Raw genomic sequence first — 22,904 nt, forward strand, 5'->3', positions numbered from 1 at the left:
ATTTCAAAACTTGGACCTAACTGTTTAGTTTATGCTAATTTAAATGACACATTAGTATAATATAATTTCATTTAATTTGTTTTTAAGTCTGACTTTATGGCAGAAGCACTTGATTTGCGACCACTGTCTCCAAGCAACAGGACGCCTGCTGCACTGCGCCAACAGTGACGAGTCACCGTTGCAGATACAGACCGAATAAACGCGTTTTGTTAATCGAAAGTGTTCTGGGGGTAGATTTTTATGTAGTATTTTGATAGTGTAACCTGCCGATAGCATTTTCTGTGTTGTCGGCTTAATGACATACATACGGCAATTTAAGTAGCCACTTGCTCAGCTAACTGTATGCTAGCTAGAAGCTAATGCTACCTTCCATGGCTATCGGAATTACTGAGGCAGAGTTGAGCCTGAAGGCACATTTTTGATGTTCTAGTTCACTTTCGCCTTTGGTTTAAATGTCATCGCATAGCCACCGTGCTCAAACGCGTTGAGAGAGAGAGCTAAATACGTCGGTGTAAATCCCACCAGAAGGTATGACGCAATAGGACGGACCACATCACTAGTGACCGTCGTTTGATATTTACAGGGAGTACCTGAAGGCAGCAGATCTGTCCCGTCCCGCAAACTTAGCTAGCATTAGCCGGTAGGAGAACACCGCAGCATCAGCATCATCCACACGCACAATGAGATGAAACATTTACCCGCTTATTAGATTGTACGAGACGACGGTGAGGATTATCTCACAGACCAGAACAGTAAGTGTCATTTCTGTTGTTGGATGTGTGTCCTAGGAAATCTGAGGATTTTAATGTGACCTGAAAGCATCTGATGTTGATTCAGCAGGAGGGCAGAGGCACTCGGCCTACCCTAATCTGTGCCTCTACGGCATCCCATAAACGTACAGCATCTACCCGTATCATGTACAGTACATGAATGATCAGTCTCCTCTTTCAGCTCATACATAGTCACCAGTATGCTCTAGCCTGTGATGCATTTAATAACAGAAAAACAAAACACAGGAACTTTGAATAGTAGTGAATGGCAAGTTCAGCCGCCAAGCAAAGTCTTTTACAATAAACTTCATTTTTTTTCTCAATGAAAATGTGTTTCTGAGGCATAACAACCAAATCATACTAAAGAAAGAAACAACATTTGTCTCAGTAGTTGGCCAAATTTATTATTTTATGCAGTGGTGCACAGTTTCACAACTGGTCCATTCCTTTTATCCAGCAATTTATTATCTGGGCTACAAAACGGTCCCTCAGACGCTATTGGCCCACTCTACTTACCTCACAAATAGTCCAAAACCTGAAAGCATTCAGTTTTGGAAGATCTACACAACACCCGCTGTCTTAAAAAGGCCCAAAACATCATAAAAGATAACTCACATCCTGGTTACTCCCTGTTTGACCTGTTGCCCTCAGACAGACGGTACAGAGCAATTAGTGTAAGGACTAATAGACTTAAACACAGCTTTTATCCAACTGCAATAACACGTCTGAATACTGCTACAAAAAAAATGCCAATCACGCCACTCTTGTATTAATCTATGTGCTGACTATGCGCAGAATGCTTAAAGGCAATTAAAATGGGTGCTAACTGCACAGTGATTTCAGCTCTAATTTGGCTATGATGATCAAACAGATGAAGGAATTTATTGTTGACTTGCTGCCTATTGTTTCCTGCCCTCTGTGTGTGTAGAGATGAGTCGCTTCTGTTCGGATAACAACAACTTTCCCTACGACAACAACGTCCTGGTTTTGGACATGGTGCTGGGCTCCCTGTGGGGTGTGCCCCAGCCCATAAACTGGGACAATGTGGCCAAGCTAGTACCAGGCTTTACTCCTAAGGAGGTAACTGGATCACTGGGTAACTAGAACCCCTTCATCCATCCTGCCTCTCCATCCATCCCATCCCGCCCATAGTTCGTTCCATGCTTTAGTAACAAGAGACCTGAATTTTTAATGAGAAATAATTCTGTGGCTCTGATGCAATTGTGTTGCAGTGTGCCCATCGGTTTGAGGAGCTGAAGAGCATGGGGGGGTTTCCTCATGTGGATAACCAATGCAATGCCCTGATAGAAGGAAGCAGCTCCCCGTCAGACCTCCTCTCCACACTGTTGGACACTCGGGACATAGTGGAGAGAGGAAGCGGCCAGAGCAGCAGCAGCAAAGTTACAGGTCAGTTACTTTCACCCACAGATAAAACCTTCAATAAGTTTAATCAGCAGGAACTGGTTTTATCGATAGCTTTACTCATGTCTTTCAAACTTCACAGTGGACAGTACACAGTTCATTGTACATGGGGAGCAAGAGCTGTATGTGTGCGTTTAAACCCTGGGAACCACAAGCTCAGGCTTCAGACTGCTCGAAATATGCTGTTTCACACAGTTTCCTACACTTTTGGCTCTGCATGATGTCAGTGAGGGAGGATATACTAAGTTTGGTCATCTCAGGCACACAGTTCTGGCTGTGAGCACAGAAGCCCCACCCACCTGCTGTTCAAACCTTCTGTTTGCAAGAGGCAACCAATAATCTTTCAGACAGTGGATAAACTCGGGGGCTGCACCGTGAAATTAAAGAATAAAAACGCACCACAGGAAATGAGCGTAATAGGCAAACATAAGTATAATAATAACATAATTTATTGTCTTGTTACATACTACTAGAAAGTGCTGAGTAAATATGAAATTATGAAACCTATTTATATAATTTGACCACTTTTGGTCTTTATATATTTTCCTATTTTATGCTGGCTTCCTTCCACAGTCCAAAGACATGGGAAGCCATATATCTTTCTTGAACTGTCATCAAATAATGAGGAATGCTGTCCAGTTACTTCTGAGTGTCTCTCAAAAGTAACCAAAAATGTATAAATGTATAAAAATAGCTCCAATTCCTGAACAATGAATGTGATCCTGTTGTTAAACCCTCTGTAACTTAAGTCTGCATTTTAATTAGACCTGCTAGCTTGAGTTACAGAACCAATCAGATGGTGTATAGAGTCAAAAATACAAAAATCATCCAGATACTTATTCTGGATGTGATTTTATGTGTTACAGTATAATCGATTGGAATTACTATAAGCAGTTTAAATGTCATTCTACTCTAATCACAGGTTATATTTTAAGTTTAATCCTTTTTTTCTCTAAATTGAAAACTTCAACTAACATAAACACAAACACATAAACATTTTTTGAATAAGAGATTTCTTTTATGGGTTACATGATGGTGTAAGTTCCAGTACAGCTATTTAGCTTGCGGAAGTGCTCCGAGGCCCCTATGAAACACATAATTGAAAGACTCTAATAAATTAGAGGGGTGTAGTATGATTTTTGTTCTCATGCTGCATGACAACCTTACTTTTGTTTTGTTTTTTCCAACGTTTTTGTGTACAGGGTCCAAGTTGAAGTCCACAGGAAGAAGTGCTGCTGTGGAGAAGAAAGAGAAAGGAGTGTCAGCAGAGGAGGATGAAAAACCTCAGAAACCACGAGAGTACGCTGGGAGATATCTTTTCATACCACAGTGAACCGAGCTAAGAGAGATTCCTCACACATCCTTTGAAAATCGAATCTATAAACATGACTCCATCTTAAAGTGGAAATGTTTTCAGCGTTAATCACACACACCCTGTGGATGAATATGATTGAATATTATTTTGGCTTTTCCCTACAGTCCCAACATGGTCATCCATGTGTGCGATGAGACCAAGAACCTGAAGCAGGACTTCACTTGTCCCAGAGATCTTCTGGTCAAGGAGATGCGTTACTTTGCTGAATATTTATCTGTGGACCCCCAGAGGTGGGAGGAAGTTGACATCTCAGTCCACTGTGACGTGCAGATCTTTGACTGGCTTATGAACTACGTCAGGAGGAACTCAGCAGGAGAGGGAAACAAGGACAAACCCCGACTTGGTAAAAAGAAACAAGAACAGAAAACAATCAACATTATTACACATCCCTGAGCTGTCATTTACACCACCTGTGGCGCTTGATTTATTGGTCACTAAACGTGGTGTGTGTTTGGTGCGTCACTGGCTGCGTGTTCTGTGTTGTTTGTCGTTCGTGGGGTTTGCTTGGTTGGTCATGTGGTATTTGTCGGTTACAGAGCCCAGCAATGTGATCTCAATCCTGATCTCCTCCGAGTTCTTGAAGATGGACACGTTAGTAAGTGTTGTGACATGTGACGCAAGGTGTGGTGATGTGCATCGGGCCTTTTGTTTTTCAGCTGTGAACACATTTTCTTAGATATATCCAAAAAAAATGTTACAGCAAAGGTGCAAAAGTCTCACATTTGCCCAGTAAGGCGCAGGCAGTGTGTAGAATGATAGTTCAAAGGTAATAATGGGTAATTGCTCCTAATCCACAAAAAAACAAGAGGCCTACACACAGAGCTTTGTTAAGTTAGTGTTGCATGAAAGTGCAGATGTTCTTTTGCCCCCGTGCAGTTACGGTAGCAGTGTTTTCTCACCACTACTCAGAAGAGCTAGAACTGCTAAAGAAGTGTTGACATGGTTTGGACGGAGCATTGTTGAAAGGACATTTCCCATTTTTGTTTGATGAGTGCTCTGTATATGCGTCTGGCTCAGGTGGAGGAGTGCATCCAGTACTGCCACAAGCACATGAGTGCCATTGTGGCTACTCCCTGCAACATGAACTGCATAAACAGCAACCTGGCCACACGGATCGCTGAACTCTTCAGCCACAATGAGGCCGACGACATCAGGGACAAAAAAGACAAGTTTAAAAGGTAAGAGGGGCGAGCTGCTTTGCTTATTCTCGGCACCGTATTTGTATTCTGGGTCTCTGTGAATACAAATATTTGGACAAAGCTGTGAATCAGCTTTGCATCATTTGCATTTCAAAATAATCCTTTTTTAACGCCGGGCCTCGGCGTGGACCCTCAGTTAGGGTTAGTCTTAATCTAAAACAAGCCATTTTAGCTTCTTACCCCTCCATTTGTGCTAACTGCTTCTGATTTGTTGCACATAGCAAACAGAAGGTTCGAACCGCAGAGAACATCTTCTTCTGCCATTAAATGCAGTTGTGTTTCAGTTCAAAATGAGGACTCAAATGCAGATAAGCAACACCAGGAACAACATGGAGACAGGGGATGGAGACAAATATATGCACTGAGACTTTGTAGGGAAATGGGACACAGGTAGGAACAGGTGGGACAGGAAAAAAGTAGGAAAAGACTGGGAATAAATCTACAAAAGATGCACAGGGAGAAGTGTAAAAAAGTAACTATAGCTGAGACAAATGAAGACCACAGGCAAAGAAAGATGTTAATTAAATAACCACGAACCAAAACTTAAACTCATTCAGCGCTGACTGAAGCCTGAGCTTTTGGTATGAGCATCTGCCAGTGTAATAGTATATTTCCTTGAATTCTCAATGATCACAGAGAAGTTAAAAGTTCTGTCAGTAACACTATGATGTCTGCAGCAGTTCAGCTGCAGACAGATGGTCTCTTTAAGCTCCACAGATTCGATGACTTCTCTTTTTAGCCAGTTCAGTCTAAAGATCTAGGAAGTGTCAGACTTTTTTACATGATTCCTACGCTGAAGTTTTGTCAGGTTACAGTTTCTCCATATAACACCAATAAAAGAAATATTGCATGTGTTGCATTAAATAACTGAAGCACAAGCACAAAGGCTACTGTCACAAAAGCACCTGGTATAATTTTACTAAAGCAACAGTGGCTTATACTTTTATAACCTTTTATTAAGATATATGCAATATCAGCTCAAGTTTGATCCTTTCTTGTCTTTCACCCTCAAAGCAAACTGTTTCAAAAAAAAATTGAGCGTCTCTTTGACCCAAACTACCAGAACAGAGATTCACCGGGAAATGCCTCAACTCTGTACAGGTGAGTATAAGCTTTTTATTTTTGCATTGTGTTTCTTTTTATGCTCTGACATGTGTAGCGAGCATGTGAATATTCTCTGCTAATTTAATTTATATTCTTTGTCATCCTTGCATTTCATCCCAGGTGTGGTCTGTGCCTTAAGCTGTTGACCAAAGACACAGAGAGGAAAATTTCTTGTGTTCCGGGCAAAATCAATATTGACGCTCGTGGAGAAATCATCTATACACACACCAGGTATAGCAGCATGTTTTAATGGCTGTTTTAAACCTTTTACTTTAACCTTTTACTTGATTGGCTGAGTTCCTGATCACAGTGTGTGAGTGATCGTGTGTGTGTGTGTGTGTGTGTGTGTGTGTGTGTGTGTGTGTGTGTGTGTGTGTGTGTGTGTGTGTGTGTGTGTGTGTGTGTGCAGACAGAAGAGTTGGGATGTGCACGAATACATCACAGGCCTGTATGAGGAGCTCAAGTCCTGGGTCTTGGTTTACTGGAGAATCTGGGGTACCATCAACTACCTCACCTGCTTCCGATGCCAGCAGGTTGGAGTGTTATAGTGTGTGTGTTGCACAAATGAGCAAAATGAATAATAAAGAGAAAGTGAACAGAGTAAGAGTGCGTGCAGGATATACTTTTAAAAATCATTTGTATGTGTGTGTGTGTGTGTGTGTGTAGGTGTTTGTATGTGCAGAGCTGACGCAGTGCAAGTACCACCCAGACAGCGTCCTGTACCCTGGCATGGGTACAGAGAGAGGCTGGCACGGTGCAGGAATATATCCGTGCTGCAACCAGCGGGTTCTCCGCTTTGACCCCACTGGGATACCAAAGGTATGCATGTGCACACACACACACACACACACACACACACACACACACACACACACACACACACTTACCTATTCTAGGTGCAAGGTAATGCTTAATGCATTAATACTGCCTTTACTTTCTTAGGGCACCTTCACACTTGGAGTTCATTTAACACACATTTTATTGATAAAACAGGACAAGTAAATGTGAGGACATATAGATAGGCATAAGTCAGTTATAGGCATATCTCACTTAATCCATATTTATCCGATACCGATATACTTGTACAGCTCCTTAGTTCATCTTCGTCTAAAACAAGCTGTTCTGCCATCCTCTGTCCTTTACGGCAACCTTCTTCTGAGTGGCTGCCCCTCAAAAACAGCACTGACATCATTCAGAAGCAAGAGTAGGAGAAAGACTACTTGAATTGAGTGTGTAGATCAGGCTTAAGCCTGAACTTCTGGCTCACGGGAATTTCTCGTACATGCGTTGACATAGTTATTTGAAAATGAAATGCTTAATGCGAGCATCCACCACTGTAGTAGTATATGTTAGTGGAAAATAATTTACCCCCTTAAGCCTCTGAGTTCATATTAAAACCACTATGAAGTGGAGCAGTACTCTTTCACACTGAGCTGATGCTGCTTCTGCTGCATTGCTGTAGCATACAGCTGGTTCAACATGACCAGGATATCGTTCTATAATCTGGACTTGGTGGTGTTGGTAGCATCTGACTGATCTAAAAGTGGTGGTTCACAGGTCATGTGACTTTTCCCCAGAATGTTATTAAGAACTTTGTAGCAGAATGCTACACATGGTTGCACATCAGATCTCTGAAACTTTAAACTGGATCCATTTAAACATTAACCCTGTCATAAGTCATATAAAGATCTAAACTATAGCGCCCTATAAAGGCTCAAAGGTTACTGCCCCAAAGCCTAATAAATAAAATGTGGAAATTGCTTCATTTTGTCGGTAGATCAAAGTGAAATTAGTCTGATTGATTGAACAGAAATGCTTGGTGTGTGTCCTGTGTGCTAGTAGATGCGTTTTCCAATGTAGAAAGAGTCTCAGCAGCAGAGTAGAATACAGTATAAAAATATTTCTACAATTTACCAAATTACCATTGGAAGAATCAGTGAAAACTTGGGACTTCAAGACAATTTTAATGCAAAATCTGGAGAATAACCTGAGAGTAAGGATTAAATATGGAACAGAAATTAAGCAGACTCAGTCTGTGTACAGATGTGATATTAGCTCAGCAAACACTTCCAAGGCCACATCCCTCAGGTTTCCAATGTTGGCCCCCACAGTTTTGTGGTTACAGGCTAAAGACAGTTTTCGTCTCATTTGCGTGCACCTGTGACGTGGTGCATGTTAATTAAACACTGTGCAAGCAGTCTCATTCTGGCTGCAGCAGAGTTTGTTTGACATCTCTCTGATTGGTGGGTAAAATTGACAAACACCCAAATTTACCCTGCAGAAGAAATCCTGATCCAGTTTGCTCGTGTTTGTGTGTGTGTGCAGGGCTGTAAGACGCGGGATCACATAGTGAATGTGCCCGATGAGGAGAACTGTGACGAGGAGACTTCAGCCCAGACCCGAGTCCTCAATGACCTGCTGCTGCACAGAGATGCTGTGTGTGTGTCAAACTCTCCATCGGCAGAGGGGTGAGTGTGTGAGGATTCTTTCACAATGTTCTTTTTCATTGTGTGTGTTATCGATGCACTAATTGCAAATGTTCCTGTGTGTGTGTCAGTGCTGAGGAGAGCCAGTCCAGTGCAGAAAAAGTTCAGGACTGTGACGTTCTCTTGGAGCCAACAGTCCTCAGATCTCTGAGAGGAGATGGCAGCACCGTAAGTCGCACACTTCCCATTTCTCTGTGTGCTTCTGTCTGTCTGCCCTCAGCCTTTCTGTGTTCTTACTGTGTCTACTTTGTGTCTTTAACCAGTTTTCCCTTTTGAAAAACTGGAGTCTTCAGCTGGTAGGACACTCTTTTTTCATGATATCTGCTTACTTTTTTAAAATGATTGAAAATTACAAATGAGGAACCTGCAAATGTTGCTTTAGACGAGAAAGAAGTGTGTGTCTAAAAGCCTTGACCTTTGCCCTTTCAGAGACAGCAGTCTCTTCTGTCAGAGGATGAGGAGTACACCACAGGGTCAGAGGTCACTGAAGACGAGGTTGGGGATGAAGAGGAACTCTCTAAGAAGCAAGGTGGAGAATTTATTCTTGTTTTCTTGCATCAGCAGGATCTCATTCTCTATTTCATACGGCTGAAGGGGAGCCTTGAAAGTGCTTAAAAAGTGTGTGTGTGTGTGTGTGTGTGTGTGTGTGTGTGTGTGTGTGTGTGTGTGTGTGTGTGTGTGTAAGAAAGAGAGACTGACAGAAGCTGAGCTTTATTCAAAGTGATTTAAAACAAACTGCAGCAATAAGGGCAAACTAGTGCACAATTATGTTTACGTGAGCGTTATTTTGTATGCATTTGTACAGTTCGATAACTGTGAGAGTACACTGAGAGCATTTAGCTCTAGTAACAGGCATTTGTACCAGTGAGCATGAAAAAGTAGGGCAAAGACCTAGTATGTAAGCACTGACTGGTATATGTGTGTGTGTGTGTCTGTGTGTGTGTGTTTTTATGCTCAAGTGAATGAATAAACGAGTCAGTTTTAAACAGTAGCAATTTAAACAGTAAAAGAGTAGCACTATATTTATAAAGAATTACAAACAACAATTATTTGATGCTCAAATTAATTAATTAATATCCAGTTTATTTCCAATTAGTTCCAAATTCATCTTGAATTCAATTCAATTTTATTGATATAGCAGCAAATCACACCATTAGTCACTTCAAGGCTGTATGTATTATTGTATGGTAGATGGTATTATTGTATGGTACAATAATACATACAGAGAACCCAACAATCATATGACCCCCTATGAGCAAGCACTTTGGCGACAGTGGGGAGGAAAAACTCCCTTTTAAAAGGAAGAAACCTCCAGCAGAACCAGGCTCAGGGAGGGGCGGCCATCTGCTGCGACCGGTTGGGGTGAGAGAAGGAAGACATTTGTTGTAGGTCTGATCGAAGGACTGATGTGATGGTAAGTTGACTGCTGCTCCGCTTTGAATATTGAGTGATTAGTGAATAGATTTTAAGCCCAATTGTGCCTAAGTTTAAGACCATATTCATTGGTTGTTTTTGTTGTTGTTATTACTTTGGGCTTTTGTTCACAAGAATTGCTAGCTTCCCTAGAGTTTTGGACACCCAGACAATCAGATGATTGCTGAGAAAGCACAAGGTTTTTATACCCCTGTGCTATTCATGTTGGTGCAGGATAGTCTCCTAGAGAGGCCAGGGTTGAAAAAAGGGATGCTTCAGAACCTCTGAGGGTGTTATGCGCTGATTTGCATCCAAGGCCAACATCTGTTTGATTAGCCTGACAAGTAATTGTTGGCCATTTTCAGGTCCTCGCCTAACCTTCATTAGTTTTTCGAGGTCATCGAGACACTTAAGTTTTATATATCGAGTTTCCTTGGATTGATAATCTGTCTCGTATTGAAATTGTTCTTTGGTCTTAAATGTCCAGCGCTGTTCGTTGTAGTTATCTTCGATGAAATACCAATCAGTGTAGAAGCCAGAATCTAGGAGATGATCTGGTAGCTGACCCTGGGTTTCAGTTATGAATCTCAAAACATCATAATTGTCTTCCCCAGGATAGAGAGGCACCCCTGTAGCAAGCTCCACAGCTACCAGCCCCAGAGCCCACATGTCAATTGCTTCATCACATGGAATGCCAAGCATAACCTCGGGTGCACAATAACCAACCGTCCCCAGACTGTGACCAGGAATCAGTGCAAAAGCGGGACGTGCGAGGCCAAAGTCTATAACTTTGACTTTGACGGGAGACTCATGGCGATTCACAACCATTATGTTTCCAGATTTGAGGTCAGCATGCACTATTCCCACAGAACCCAGGTGGAACAGAGCATTTGCGAGCTGATGCAAAATGGGACTGAGTTCTCTTATTGGGAGACCCTGGTTTTTCCGGTCCCCTATGTAGTCCCACAGGCTTTGGTCGAGGAGTTCGAAATTTAAGCAGATACGCTCTCCATCGAGGAAATAGCCGTTCCATTCAACAATGTTGCACCTGTCTGGATCCAAGTGTCGCAGCTGCTCCAGGATGAAAATTTCCAGTTTTGCCTGTTGCTGAATTTTAGGGTTACCCTTGTTGACTTTGATAGCCACAGTTTGGTTGTTTTTTGTATTGCGACATTTGGTCACAACACCAAAGCCTCCTTCCCCAAGGAAAGCCTCTACCACGTGGTGATCTCCCAAAATGGTCCCTTCAGGTATTTCAAGATCACCTTCTGAGGAAGATGATATTTCAGAATCACCTTCACAGGAAGATGATATTTCAGAATCATCTTCAGAGGAAGATGGGTTTGCTGAGGTGTTGACGTGTCCTTTTTGCTGAAATTCAACTGAGATTTGGAAACTGCAGTTGAATTTTTGCGATCCATGACTTTCCCAGTTTGAAGGCTGCTGAGAGAGCACAAGGTTTTCTCCCCCTGTGCTATTCATGTCAGTGCAGGGGGCTCTCCCTGAGAGGCCAGTGTTGAAAAAGGGATGCTTCAGAACCTCTGAGGGTGTTATGCGCTGATTTGCATCCAAGGCCAACATCTGTTTGATTAGCCTGACAAGTAATTGTTGGCCATTTTCAGGTCCTCGCCTAACCTTCATTAGTTTTTCGAGGTCATCGAGACACTTAAGCTTTATATATCGAGTTTCCTTGGATTGATAATCTGTCTCGTATTGAAATTGTTCTTTGGTCTTAAATGTCCAGCGCTGTTCGTTGTAGTTATCTTCGATGAAATACCAATCAGTGTAGAAGCCAGAATCTAGGAGATGATCTGGTAGCTGACCCTGGGTTTCAGTTATGAATCTCAAAACATCATAATTGTCTTCCCCAGGATAGAGAGGCACCCCTGTAGCAAGCTCCACAGCTACCAGCCCCAGAGCCCACATGTCAATTGCTTCATCACATGGAATGCCAAGCATAACCTCGGGTGCACAATAACCAACCGTCCCCAGACGGTGACCAGGAATCAGTGCAGAAGCGGGATGTGCGAGGCCAAAGTCTATAACTTTGACTTTGACGGGAGACTCATGGCGATTCACAACCATTATGTTTCCAGATTTGAGGTCAGCATGCACTATTCCCACAGAACCCAGGTGGAACAGAGCATTTGCGAGCTGATGCAAAATGGGACTGAGTTCTCTTATTGGGAGACCCTGGTTTTTCCGGTCCCCTATGTAGTCCCACAGGCTTTGGTCGAGGAGTTCGAAATTTAAGCAAATACGCTCTCCATCGAGGAAATAGCCGTTCCATTCAACAATGTTGCACCTGTCTGGATCCAAGCGTCGCAGCTGCTCCAGGATGAAAATTTCCAGTTTTGCCTGTTGCTGAATTTTAGGGTTACCCTTGTTGACTTTGATAGCCACAGTTTGGTTGTTTTTTGTATTGCGACATTTGGTCACAACACCAAAGCCTCCTTCCCCAAGGAAAGCCTCTACCACGTGGTGATCTCCCAAAATGGTCCCTTCAGGTATTTCAAGATCACCTTCTGAGGAAGATGATATTTCAGAATCACCTTCACAGGAAGATGATATTTCAGAATCATCTTCAGAGGAAGATGATATTTCAGAGGAAGATGGGTTTGCTGAGGTGTTGACATGTTCTTTTTGTGGAAAGTCAACTGAGTTTTGGAAACTGCAGTTGAATTTTTCTGATCCACGACTTATTTCAAGCTCATCTGAGCCAAAGGATGGGTTGGCTGACATGGTGTAACGTGTCTGCTTGTTTTGTGAATTGGTGAGAAACAAAACTGAACTTGGTTTGGTTTCTGTCATAAAATGCTCTCAAAACTTCTCGAAAGGGTTTTTGTTGCTGTCAGGTCAATGTCCGTTAAGCGATAAAGTACAATAGGTGGGCGCTCCTATTTATGTGTTTTGGGATCAAAGCAAAGTTGCCACGTCAGAAAGGATCAAAGCAAAGTTGCCGCATCACAAGGAATCAAAGCGTTCTAATATATGCGCGCATGCGCACACACGTGGTTGTTTGTGTAATGTTGTTCACACTAAGAATTTTAAAAGGAAACTGACAGTTACAAAACTTTTTTTCGTTTATTTGTATTTGTTTTGTTGTTGTTTTTTCTGCATACCATGTCCAGCTTTTCTGTATAAAGTAATGAAGAATCTTGGATTTGGTGCTTAAAACTTCGTGAAACTGTAACCGTATTTCATTCACCATAAATCACTATCTGATTTTGAATAGTTTTCTTATCAGATACAGAAGTCTAAAACCAACATTTCTCTGCCTGGGCTGCCTTGTAGCTCTGCACGTTGTCTCTTCAATGTGTGACCCCCTCCCTCCCCGAACAGTCGGGGGTGAGTGCACTAACGTGTCCGGTGTTGCCGTTTTAATGAGTGTTTGCTGGAAAACGAAAAATACAAGGAGTCTGCAAGATGGATTTGTACGTTTTCACAATGGGGGAGTTTGCGTAAGTGCTAGTAAATAATTTTCTCGAGTGTGTACGTTACACATGCTAATTTTGGAATTGTTTTTATTATTTTGCTAGCTAGCAAACTCCGGGATAAATGATTGAAATGTACTCAGTGTGATGCAATACGGTGCCGCTATTATAACAGTTAGTTATTGCAGGGTAATTTATGTAATATGCTGTGAATTTAACCAAGACTACACAGCAGTAGCAGTATTGCGAGTTACTTCCCCAAAGTGAACGCTTTAAACGTTAGCCCGATGCTTAACTAGCCAACTTAAGGCTTTCTGATTAAAGGCTAAAAGCGGCGTTGTCACCGAATAAATAGAATATTGATTATATTTTTGTGTATTGCTGCAGTTTTTTCAAGTATTAACTTGGTGCTTTTGGCAACCTTACGGGGAAATAATGGTAATATGGCTGATCCATATGGACACAAAGAATATAGACTTTTTTATGCTACCGAAGTTCCCTCGCTTTCATTCAAAATCTGTTTATCGTTAAACAACTTAAACATAATTGCCTCAAACTCACATTAAGGCCTGTGGGACACTATCAGCCACTGAAACAGTAGACAAATGAATATTTCATACCTTAAGGCTGCCTGTTTGTTTAAAGGTGATAATTTAGGACTTCAGCAACACAGACTGCAATGTAGTTAAGCATCTTACAGTTAGTTTTGAATGAATGAAAAAAGACAAGCAAACATCTGTCTCCTATTCTTTTGTGTCACGTAAGAAAGAAGCATCAATATCTGATGAGAAGACTTATTAATTTGGCCTTTCTCATGATCTGACTGAGGTGATGCGAAGTGAAATAGTCATCCTTTTTTGGTAATGTGCTGGAAAAGCTTGAAGATGGAGATTGATAGTGCTTACAAATTGCTTGAATGTCACCCTGAAAAAGGTGTATGAAGTAAAATCTGATTTTGATGCGTTCAGCACAAAATTTAGTCACACAGTCAGGACAACATCTGATTTACCTTCATTGGGAAACATGTTTAAAGCAGGAGTTCAGTACATATTTTGTTTTTTGTACATATTTTTATAGATCTTTATGTTTATTAACTTTTTTTTATTGTATTCTTATGTTTTTTTTTTAATTCTATATATTTTATACATGTGTTACATTTACATTTTCATGTAGCTTTTTAAAAAAACATTTTTTTTGTATTTTGGTATCTTTACCTGTCTCATAAATTCAGGGCTACATCCTTTGTATAGACAAAGAGCTTATCTTGGAGCCTTCAGCTTCTTCTTTAGTACTTTCATAGGTGGATGTAGGAAGTAACAATAATATGTGATGATAATCTGTGATACATGAAATAATCTTATATTAATAGTAATAATGGATCTGTTCCTGTCAGGAAAATGCTTGTGCAGAGGTTTCATTGTCCTTATTACCACCACAGCTCTGCCTCGCAGTGACAGTTTAGTTGCAGTTTCGAGGCTCATTTGTGTACCAGCATAAAGACTTTCCTCGCAGTGAGCTGTGATCTCAACTACTGAGCTGATGAATGCTATAGTTACAGCTGGATATTTTTTTTTTTCTCTTTCGTAAAGTGTTTTCATTAAACAGACTCATTCATTATTAATTGTTTTACATATTTTGTCTTTTACGTAAACAAAACACTGCTAGAATTAAAGTACTAGAAACAATTAAAATACACTGTAATTAGTACTTTTAACAATTTGATAGATGCCTTTTATTATATTTTTAACATCAGCATGTTGAAGGACTTGTTTAGAAGAGAGTGCTAATTTATATGCTAAAATATGTTTTTCTTTTTGGCCAAGTTAGTGAAAACACTTTATTATCCTCTAATAGATTTTTTTTAAATGCTTGGTGATCATAGTACCCAAAACTAGCTGCATCAGGTAGTACTTCTGAGAGGATCAGAAGTCCCAGGTATACTGGTATTGGGTGTTGCAGCTGTAGGGATGACTCTTTCTGAAGCCTCAAGCTGACTGTTTCCTCTCAGATGTAAAAGGCTGATGATTTACAAAACAGACACTGCGTCGTTCAAATAGATGAGGCTCATCATAAAATAAGAGATACTTTACTCTCTGAGCATTGTTTCTAGTGTCCATTCATCCATTTAGTTTACTCTGGTCTTAATAAAGAGCTTAAGAAGAGATATTGTTAGAACTTAGAAATAGGAGGAGCAATTCAGACGTTAAGTTTTTAATAAGAATCGCTGGACAGAAAAAAATGGCACACCTATTCGTCTTCAAAACAGGTTTGACTGACAGCTTAGAACACAAGATGCTGAAACTTTACATACATGGCTGTTACATACTGGGCTGAACTGGCAGCTTATCAGAAGTAGCTTTTGATGTTGGCAGTGTGAGAGCTGAAAAACCCAAAGTCATCCTATTTTCATCACTGACTGGTTTTAATCACGTGATGGCTTCATGTTACCATGTGCTCTGACTAATGATCGCATAATGTTATGCTTACTCATTTCCTTTAACCCGACAGTCCTGCAATCCTCTCGTCACCGAGCGCCTCTAAGTGATTAAAGCAAAATGAGGACACTTGACGAAACACGATCTATTCATAGCACATCACCGCTGTTCCACCCTCATCTCCACCACCTCATCTATTTTTAACATTTCATTGTCAGTCCTCACAGCTTAAGAATGGAAACTGAAGGCATTTCTCTTTTCAGCCTGCAGATGGCGCTGCAGTCCTTCACTACATCTCATCCTGTTTTTCTGTTTTCCAGCTGCTAAGAAGGCCAAAAAGGCTCACAGACCTCTGAAAAAACAGCTGTCCTCGCCAAACTTCCAACGCAAAGAAAAATCTGAGAAAGTGAGTCAGCAGTTTCATGAATATTTCACTGCGGCTCCTTAGTGGAGTCAAACACGGCAGAGTTCAACCCAAATATCTGACACATCTTATCTGTAACCTACAACAGGATGAATTGTTTTTAGCTGGGTCTTATAAATAACTGAAATGCCCTAAATATGGATACAGAACTGACTTTGTAGCATTTTGGTGCATATCTGATATTAGTAGACATCCTACAGGAAAAAGCTGGATTTATTATTGATACTCCACAATATCTTATTGTGTGTCCATAAAAAGATCTCACACACTGACTTATACTTCCTTTTAGATATTCTGTCATAATTGTTGCTTATCTTTTTTACTTCAATTTTACAACATTCATTATTTTGTCTTCAGAATGTGCTTTTTTTCCTCCCTCAGTCACAGACCAGGGACAACACGCCTTTCACGTGAGTAGATCTACATGTTTATCCTACTTACAAATTTGCTAAGCAGTAGCTGTGCATTGAAGTTTAATTCTTTAAAATGTCTTTAAAATAACTAAGGATACATAAGGGTTCAGCACTTTGTATTAATCACATTCATAGACTGTATAGAAAAGATGGATGAAGCCACCATGTTCTCAGTAACTTGTTGTTGAAGTCCTGTTGTGAGGGGTGTGTCATTGCCTTTACAGTCTTGGTGTTTTAAAACTGGGCGTGGCTCCGACTGAAACAGAATTCATGTTGCCACATCTGTGTTTGTTTGCATATTTGGCTAGAAGGAATAAAGCATTATGGGTATTCAAGCTATCCAGACTTCACTTCAATTAAAAATTTCTTTGTCTAGCATGACTCGGCTCTTGTCTGTGGCAGAAGAGCCACAGAGAACGATAGTAGCCCATAGACCAGCTGGTGCCCTCTGGTGATGGTAAACAGTTACAACAGGTAAACCAGTCCTGGGTAGAAACCAGTGGATCCCCTGAGCTCAGCTTTTAGGGTTTTCCATTAGGTGGTAGTTAAGGCCATATCATACCGTTCACAGTAATACTGGTATAATGTTGGGCAACGATAAGAAAATGGAATACCGCGATAGAATTTGGGTAAAACGCACATGCGCAGTGCCTTTGTTTTCATACGCACATGGCGGAAAAAGCATGGCAGCGACGGAGAATGAGGGCGAAAGCGATCGTTGAATGAAACGGATGAACCAGAACTGTTTGTAAAAATGCTGCAAATTCAGTGTGGAACTGGTTTAGCTTTCGTCCGTCAGATACACAACAAAGCACTATTTTTGGTAGAGCATGCTAGCGGGCCGTCGTTATTACCGTGTTTTTTGGAAAATACTGCACACTTAAAATCAATCCTTTGATTTTTCTGGTTGTGTTTACTGACCTCGAAACGATTTTATGTACACGGCATTTGAAAATCTGTCAAATGTTTTAGTACGACTTTGCTAAGCTACGACGCCGCACCGCTTGATGGATTGTCGGAGCATTACGGCTATCGTAGGCGGAGCCTCGCAGAGTGATGCGTACTGTGCTTCAACATAATATTACCGTATTGTGTGTGTATAACCTCTTTTAAGTTTTGTGGATATTATACATGGTTATGCTGAGGATATGTCGGCCAGTTTCCACTGGAAATACCTTTTGGTTAAACTGTCAGCAAGAAATTTTGCACTGTTAAATTTTTATATAACTTTAATGCACATAAAAACAGCTGCTTGTTTAAGTGAAAATACATTGATTTTTTTTCCACTAATAAAGTTGTGGAGTTGTAAAGTATTTTGTCTAGTGTCAATTATATCGTCAGTTATATCGTTATTGCAAATTTTCAAATATATATCGTGATAAATATTTTTGGTCATATCGCCCTGCTCTAGTGGTAGTACTTGGTACCAGGTAATGTTTTTGTAGTTTCTCAGCCGAGTTTCCAAGTGATCCAAATCAATTTGAAAACAGACATCAACAGACTGCATGCCAGTCAGTGGCTTCAGACTCCTTCACAAAAATCAAAACTGACATTTTTGAAATCCGGCAGTGAGGGAAATAGCGACACAAAACCCACCTCCGACCTTCAGCCCAACCAGTCTGGTTTTAACATTAGAACTTTCTTTTTTGATAAGGCTTATGGTCAGGGCTGGATCAAGTGACCCAGAATCCTACCTTAGTTACCCTGCAATAGGCTTAGGCTCTTGGGGTTTCTCATGATGCACTGTTTCTACTTTACTCGCCTCTTTGCACTCTCTGTGTTTATACACCCCTCTGCATTTAATTCTTAGTTATTATCAATCTAAGCTGTCCTCCACAGTTTCTTCTCTCCTGCCTCATGCCCAGCCGGTGGTGGCAGATGGCCCCGCCCCTCCCTGAGCCTGGTTCTGCCGGAGTTTTCTTCCTGTTAAAAGGGAATTTCTTTCTTCCCACTGTCACCAGGTGCTTACTTGAAGGGGGTCATTTGATTGTTGGAGTTTTCTCTGTATTATTGTAGGATATGCCTTACAGTATAAAGTGTCCTGAGGCCACTGTTGTTGGGATGTGGTACTATATGAATAAAGTTTAATTTTAAGTTGATATAGTGACTGTTCTGAGACACATTAGTCCCAGTCAGTAATCATTTTGCCATCTTCATGTGGAAGTTAGCAGGATCTGACTTCTGGTAGCAAGAATGTCAACAGCAACTGGTCAGAGGTGTGTTGCGGTGTTTTGTTTTGAAATGTTTCTCCTTCAGTCTGCGTTTGCGCCATGTTTACTGCATGTGGGAAGGCGCTCTGTGTCCTGATTGGTTGTCGTCACAGGCACAAGTTATTTTGACTTAGGAGTTACAGGTAAGGTGTGGAGAATCAGGTCAGGACATTGTCCTTGGCTGCCTGTTCTCACACTTAACTGGAGATAGTCCCCTTAAGCTGGGTACTCACCCTGGGAAATACTCTGTGGTTAAGGGGAAGCTGCTCCTTTTCAGTGCCTGTTTGTTCCATGTGGGGCTGAAAGTGTACGGCACCAACCTGATATAACAACATAATCTGAACGAATTTCTCTGCTGTAAATCTGGATCAATAACATTGATTGAAAAAACGTATAATCTATTTCTCGTGTTTGCTGTTTGAAGTTAACTGGTGCTCGCTCTGTGGGTGTTTGTGTGTGTTGTAGAGTAAGCGTCCAGAAGAGTAAGTGGGACAGCTCTCGCTCTATGCGCTACAACCAGGACGCTCAGCGAGAGGAAGGTAAAGGAGGACTCATTGATGCTTTTCTATTTTAAGCCACTGAGTCAGACTACGTTCTTTCAGTCTTGCATTAACCACTTTCTTTGCATGTTAACCAGACCAGCGCCGCATGGTGGAGATCATTGGCTACCTGACAAAGATGAGGTTTGGAGACCAGGAACAGAGTAAATCCAAGGATACTAAAGAGGTGGCTGTTTATTTACTGTACACCTAAAATGAGATTGATTGTCAGGGTGCAGGAAATGTGACTTTGACCAGGATTTATTGTCTTTCTTCACATCATGTGGTCAAGATTGGTGCTGAGCTGTCAGACCTGCTGTCCTTGTTTTTGCAGCTGCCTCATGTTGGATTGTTTTTCTTCCGGACTCTCTCTCTCTGTGTGTGCGTGTGTGTGCATGCGTGTGTGTGTGTGTGTGTGTGTGTGTGTGTGTGTGTGTGTGTTACAGCCTGCAGGGGGGATCTACTCCAGACTTGAAGTGCAATTTAGGAGCTCCTCTCAAGTCAGACAGAGTTCAGAAAAGACACCCAGGTACATTTACAGTGTTACACACACCCTGGTGTCTCACTCAATAACTAAGCACTTTTTTCTTTCTTTACCTCTGCAGGTCTAAAACACGCTACGCTCAAATCCGAACAACATAAAGAAGCTAATGGGGGAAAAAGGCAGTGGAGCTGCTAAATAGACCAGCATTAAACCCGATGAAGAGGACAGAGACTCGCTCCTCAACCCCAGCACTTGTCAGCCCACCCGCCCCTGCTTAACTCAGGTGACTATGTATGGATCACCGTCAACCACATCTCCTTTCACTCGGCCCACTGTGTGTTTGTTCAGCTGCATCCAGTCCACAAAAACAGCAGAACTGTGGACCCATCTCGGCTCATTAGAAATGCACTTTGACTTTCCTCAGTGTTTCTTTAAAGACGGACAGGTGGGGATTTCTACAGAAGGCAACAGGAGAAATGTATGGAAGTCCACTCATGCCAGTGGGAAAAGAAAAAGTCATTTGTATTTCAGAAAATATTTCATAGCAATGACAAACATGTATCTTATTGTAAAATACATAGTTTCTGTCTGTCCACCAACTCCTACACAATCAGGAGTTAATCAACCAAACTTGGCACACAGGTACATCTTAGGCCCCTATAAGTTCTTACCTATATCAGATACTATGGTGTAATCACATTACACAACTACCTACTGACCAACTAAAAGGACACACTTTGTGTTTATGCACCTATCTCACCTTATACAAGCATTGTATCATTTCAGTTTCACAACAGTAGCATCTCATTTACATCAGATGTTATAGTTGTGAATATTTTGATATGCAATATCATCGTGTTGCTTGGCAACCACCTGGTAACAGAATAAAAATACATTTATGTAGTAGAGCAGGACATGGGCTGTAGTAGTAAAGGTAAATTTAAAAAAGAAAGAAATTACAAAAATGCCACAACAGAAAAAAAGTTTTGATATTAAAAAAAAAAAAAGGGGGAAAAAAAGCATAAATCAAATTGACTTGAACTGAAGAAAAAAACTACATCAGGATACTGGAAAACATGTGTGTCTAAAGCTCCAGTGACATTTTTTTAAATGCTAAATTGAGATCAAATTTAATTTTGAGGTTAAGAAGTAAAATTGAGATAAATGTATTGTATGTTATATGAAAATCGGTCAAAAAGATGTCATGAGAAAAATGTATGAAAAAAGAAAAATCATTTTCTTAAACTGGCACTGATTATCTTCCTGGATGGCTAATTGAAGATGTTACCTTCTTAAACTGACATCTTATTTCCACCATAGTGGAAGGTCAGACGTGTCGCATGGAAATTTTACTGCATCAACTGAAATTTACACCCAGCCTTACATTTACACTGTAATTCTGCCTGCGTTCTGTGTAAAGCTCATTCTGTAGGTGAGAAGGATGCCACATTTGTTCCACCAAGTTCTGGTAGAGATGTAGTTCTAGTCTTTCCTGTGTTTACTGGAACGTGACTGTGCCATGTACCACACCTAGGCCAATAAAATACAAGTGGCTAAATCCATTCAGAGCCTTATGTGAACTTTTGTTTCTGGTTTATATCCACTGGGTGGCAGCAAATCACACTGGGGGAATAACTATGGATTCCCAAGACACAACCTTTGCCCCAGTTTCACCATGACCTTTCACCTCTCCAACAATCTACCAGGTGAAAAATACGCACTTGATTGGTTCTCAGCTTTAGCAAAGAGTGTTAGTGTTGTTTCCTGTATGAAAAGAAGCCAGAGCAGTTTGTGGAAACTGAAAGTCCCAGAGAGGGCTGGTATGTGCCACTTGGTTCGGGGTCACGCCGCTCCTCTCTGCATGAGAGGCACTGACCAATGGGCGTGCTAACCTGGCTCTTCCTGTAAGACTTACTCACAGGGGTATTAATAACCCTGGCTGCTCACAACACAGACCCAGAGCAGGGCTTAACGGGGCATAAAGCGTAGAGGAGGTGATGTGGGCTTTTTTTTTTCTCCCTGTGGGCGGGCGCTACCCCAGCTGTTCTATCTTCTCCTCAACAGCAGATGCCAAGAATGGCTGAGGATGTGGATCTGGGTCAGGAAGGGGGGGTGGGGGAGTCCTGTTACAACTGGACTGAATTATGGTCCCACAGAGATAAAGAGATGGTTGGACACGAGAGCATCAAAGCAAACACGCCAAACTGACAGATGCTCAGTGTGCCAAGACCTGCAGAACTAAAATGTTACTGCTGCAGATTCCTCTGAAGCCTGGCTCTGGGACACAAGGAAATGAAAAGTTGAGTGAAATTAGAATTCCATCTCCCTCTCTGGTTACATCAGAGCTGACAAGATTGTTGGGATTGCGTAAGACGAGCGTTTCAACTTTCAATGGCACGGCGTCAGCATAACCTTTAATCTAATACCAGTATGTTAACAGGGATTAGTGGAGGAGTCCACTTACACAGCAGCAACCTTGGCTAAAGATGCCCAGGCGGAAACGGTTGGATGTCGCGTTGCCTGCGTGACGGATGCCATCCGTCATCACTGAGCTTTCCTTTTAGGATTTGTGTTTTCAAACCTTTTCAAAGCACGCTCCTCTTCACACGTAGATGTATGCATCTAACAGGAGATGGGACAAAATAGTCACTATGCTTAACGACCATGTGGTCAGAAATCATTTTCCAGAGTTGATTAACAGTGCATCAGGTCAAAGCGCAACAAACCTGTTTAGGTTGGCTTTAGTTTCACACAACAAATCTGACACAAGATGTCTTCTACTCCAGCTTCCATGTGGCAAATCGTCTTTTATAGTAAGTGAAAGCGAAAGCAGCCTGCACTGTAGGAGGTGGGGTTGGACAAGTTCTCAGAGTTGATGACTCAATCAGCTCACAACTGAATTCGGCACAACGTCAGTGTCATTGTTCAACTGTTGACACAAGAAAAAGCTAGTGAGCAAAGCTCTCACTAACAAAGGCTGTATGTTACAATGTTAGGTTAGGTTTAGAGTTTAGTCAGCTATGGCAGCGATGACTTAAAATTCAACAGAAAAAGCCTGCTGTATCGTAACACGATAAAGACTGCATTCTTACTCAGTATTGATCAAGGCCAACACTGAAGTCTTCAGACACACAAACAATATCTGCTCATATAAAACTCGAGTCTCTGCTGTGGAATGAAGAGATCTGAGCGAAGG

At 41.4% G+C, this 22,904-nt stretch overlaps 2 protein-coding genes across 4 annotated transcripts; one reads left to right on the top strand and one right to left on the bottom strand.

The window, feature by feature from the left end:
* sanbr (SANT and BTB domain regulator of CSR) lies at positions 1-21,270 on the top strand. 3 transcript variants are annotated; one of them, XM_085478406.1, is made up of 21 exons: positions 1-752; positions 1,699-1,850; positions 2,003-2,177; positions 3,395-3,491; positions 3,672-3,910; positions 4,104-4,162; positions 4,585-4,745; positions 5,781-5,867; positions 5,991-6,101; positions 6,280-6,403; positions 6,537-6,689; positions 8,196-8,338; positions 8,428-8,524; positions 8,620-8,652; positions 8,786-8,885; positions 15,959-16,044; positions 16,420-16,472; positions 19,151-19,224; positions 19,323-19,411; positions 19,671-19,753; positions 19,830-21,270. In XM_085478406.1, the coding sequence occupies exons 2-21, from the start codon at positions 1,701-1,703 to the stop codon at positions 19,864-19,866; spliced, it is 2,151 nt and encodes a 716-aa protein (XP_085334532.1). In that variant the 5' UTR covers positions 1-752; positions 1,699-1,700; the 3' UTR covers positions 19,867-21,270. The 3 variants fall into 3 exon arrangements, with proteins under 3 accessions (XP_085334532.1, XP_085334533.1, XP_085334534.1); XM_085478407.1 differs by having other exon boundaries at positions 16,444-16,472; XM_085478408.1 differs by lacking the exon at positions 1-752 and having other exon boundaries at positions 1,810-1,866.
* On the bottom strand, positions 9,419-12,658 carry LOC146695932 (uncharacterized). The gene has a single exon (XM_085478405.1). It carries the CDS (start codon positions 12,578-12,580, stop codon positions 10,013-10,015), a length of 2,568 nt encoding a protein of 855 aa, XP_085334531.1. The 5' UTR covers positions 12,581-12,658; the 3' UTR covers positions 9,419-10,012.
* Positions 21,271-22,904: the final 1,634 nt, after the last annotated feature.

Source organism: Copadichromis virginalis, linkage group LG13, assembly GCF_057382275.1.
Source record: "Copadichromis virginalis isolate Kocher_CV1m ecotype Utaka linkage group LG13, C_Virginalis_male_GT1.1, whole genome shotgun sequence".
In the NCBI taxonomy this organism is placed as follows: Eukaryota; Metazoa; Chordata; class Actinopteri; order Cichliformes; family Cichlidae; genus Copadichromis; species Copadichromis virginalis.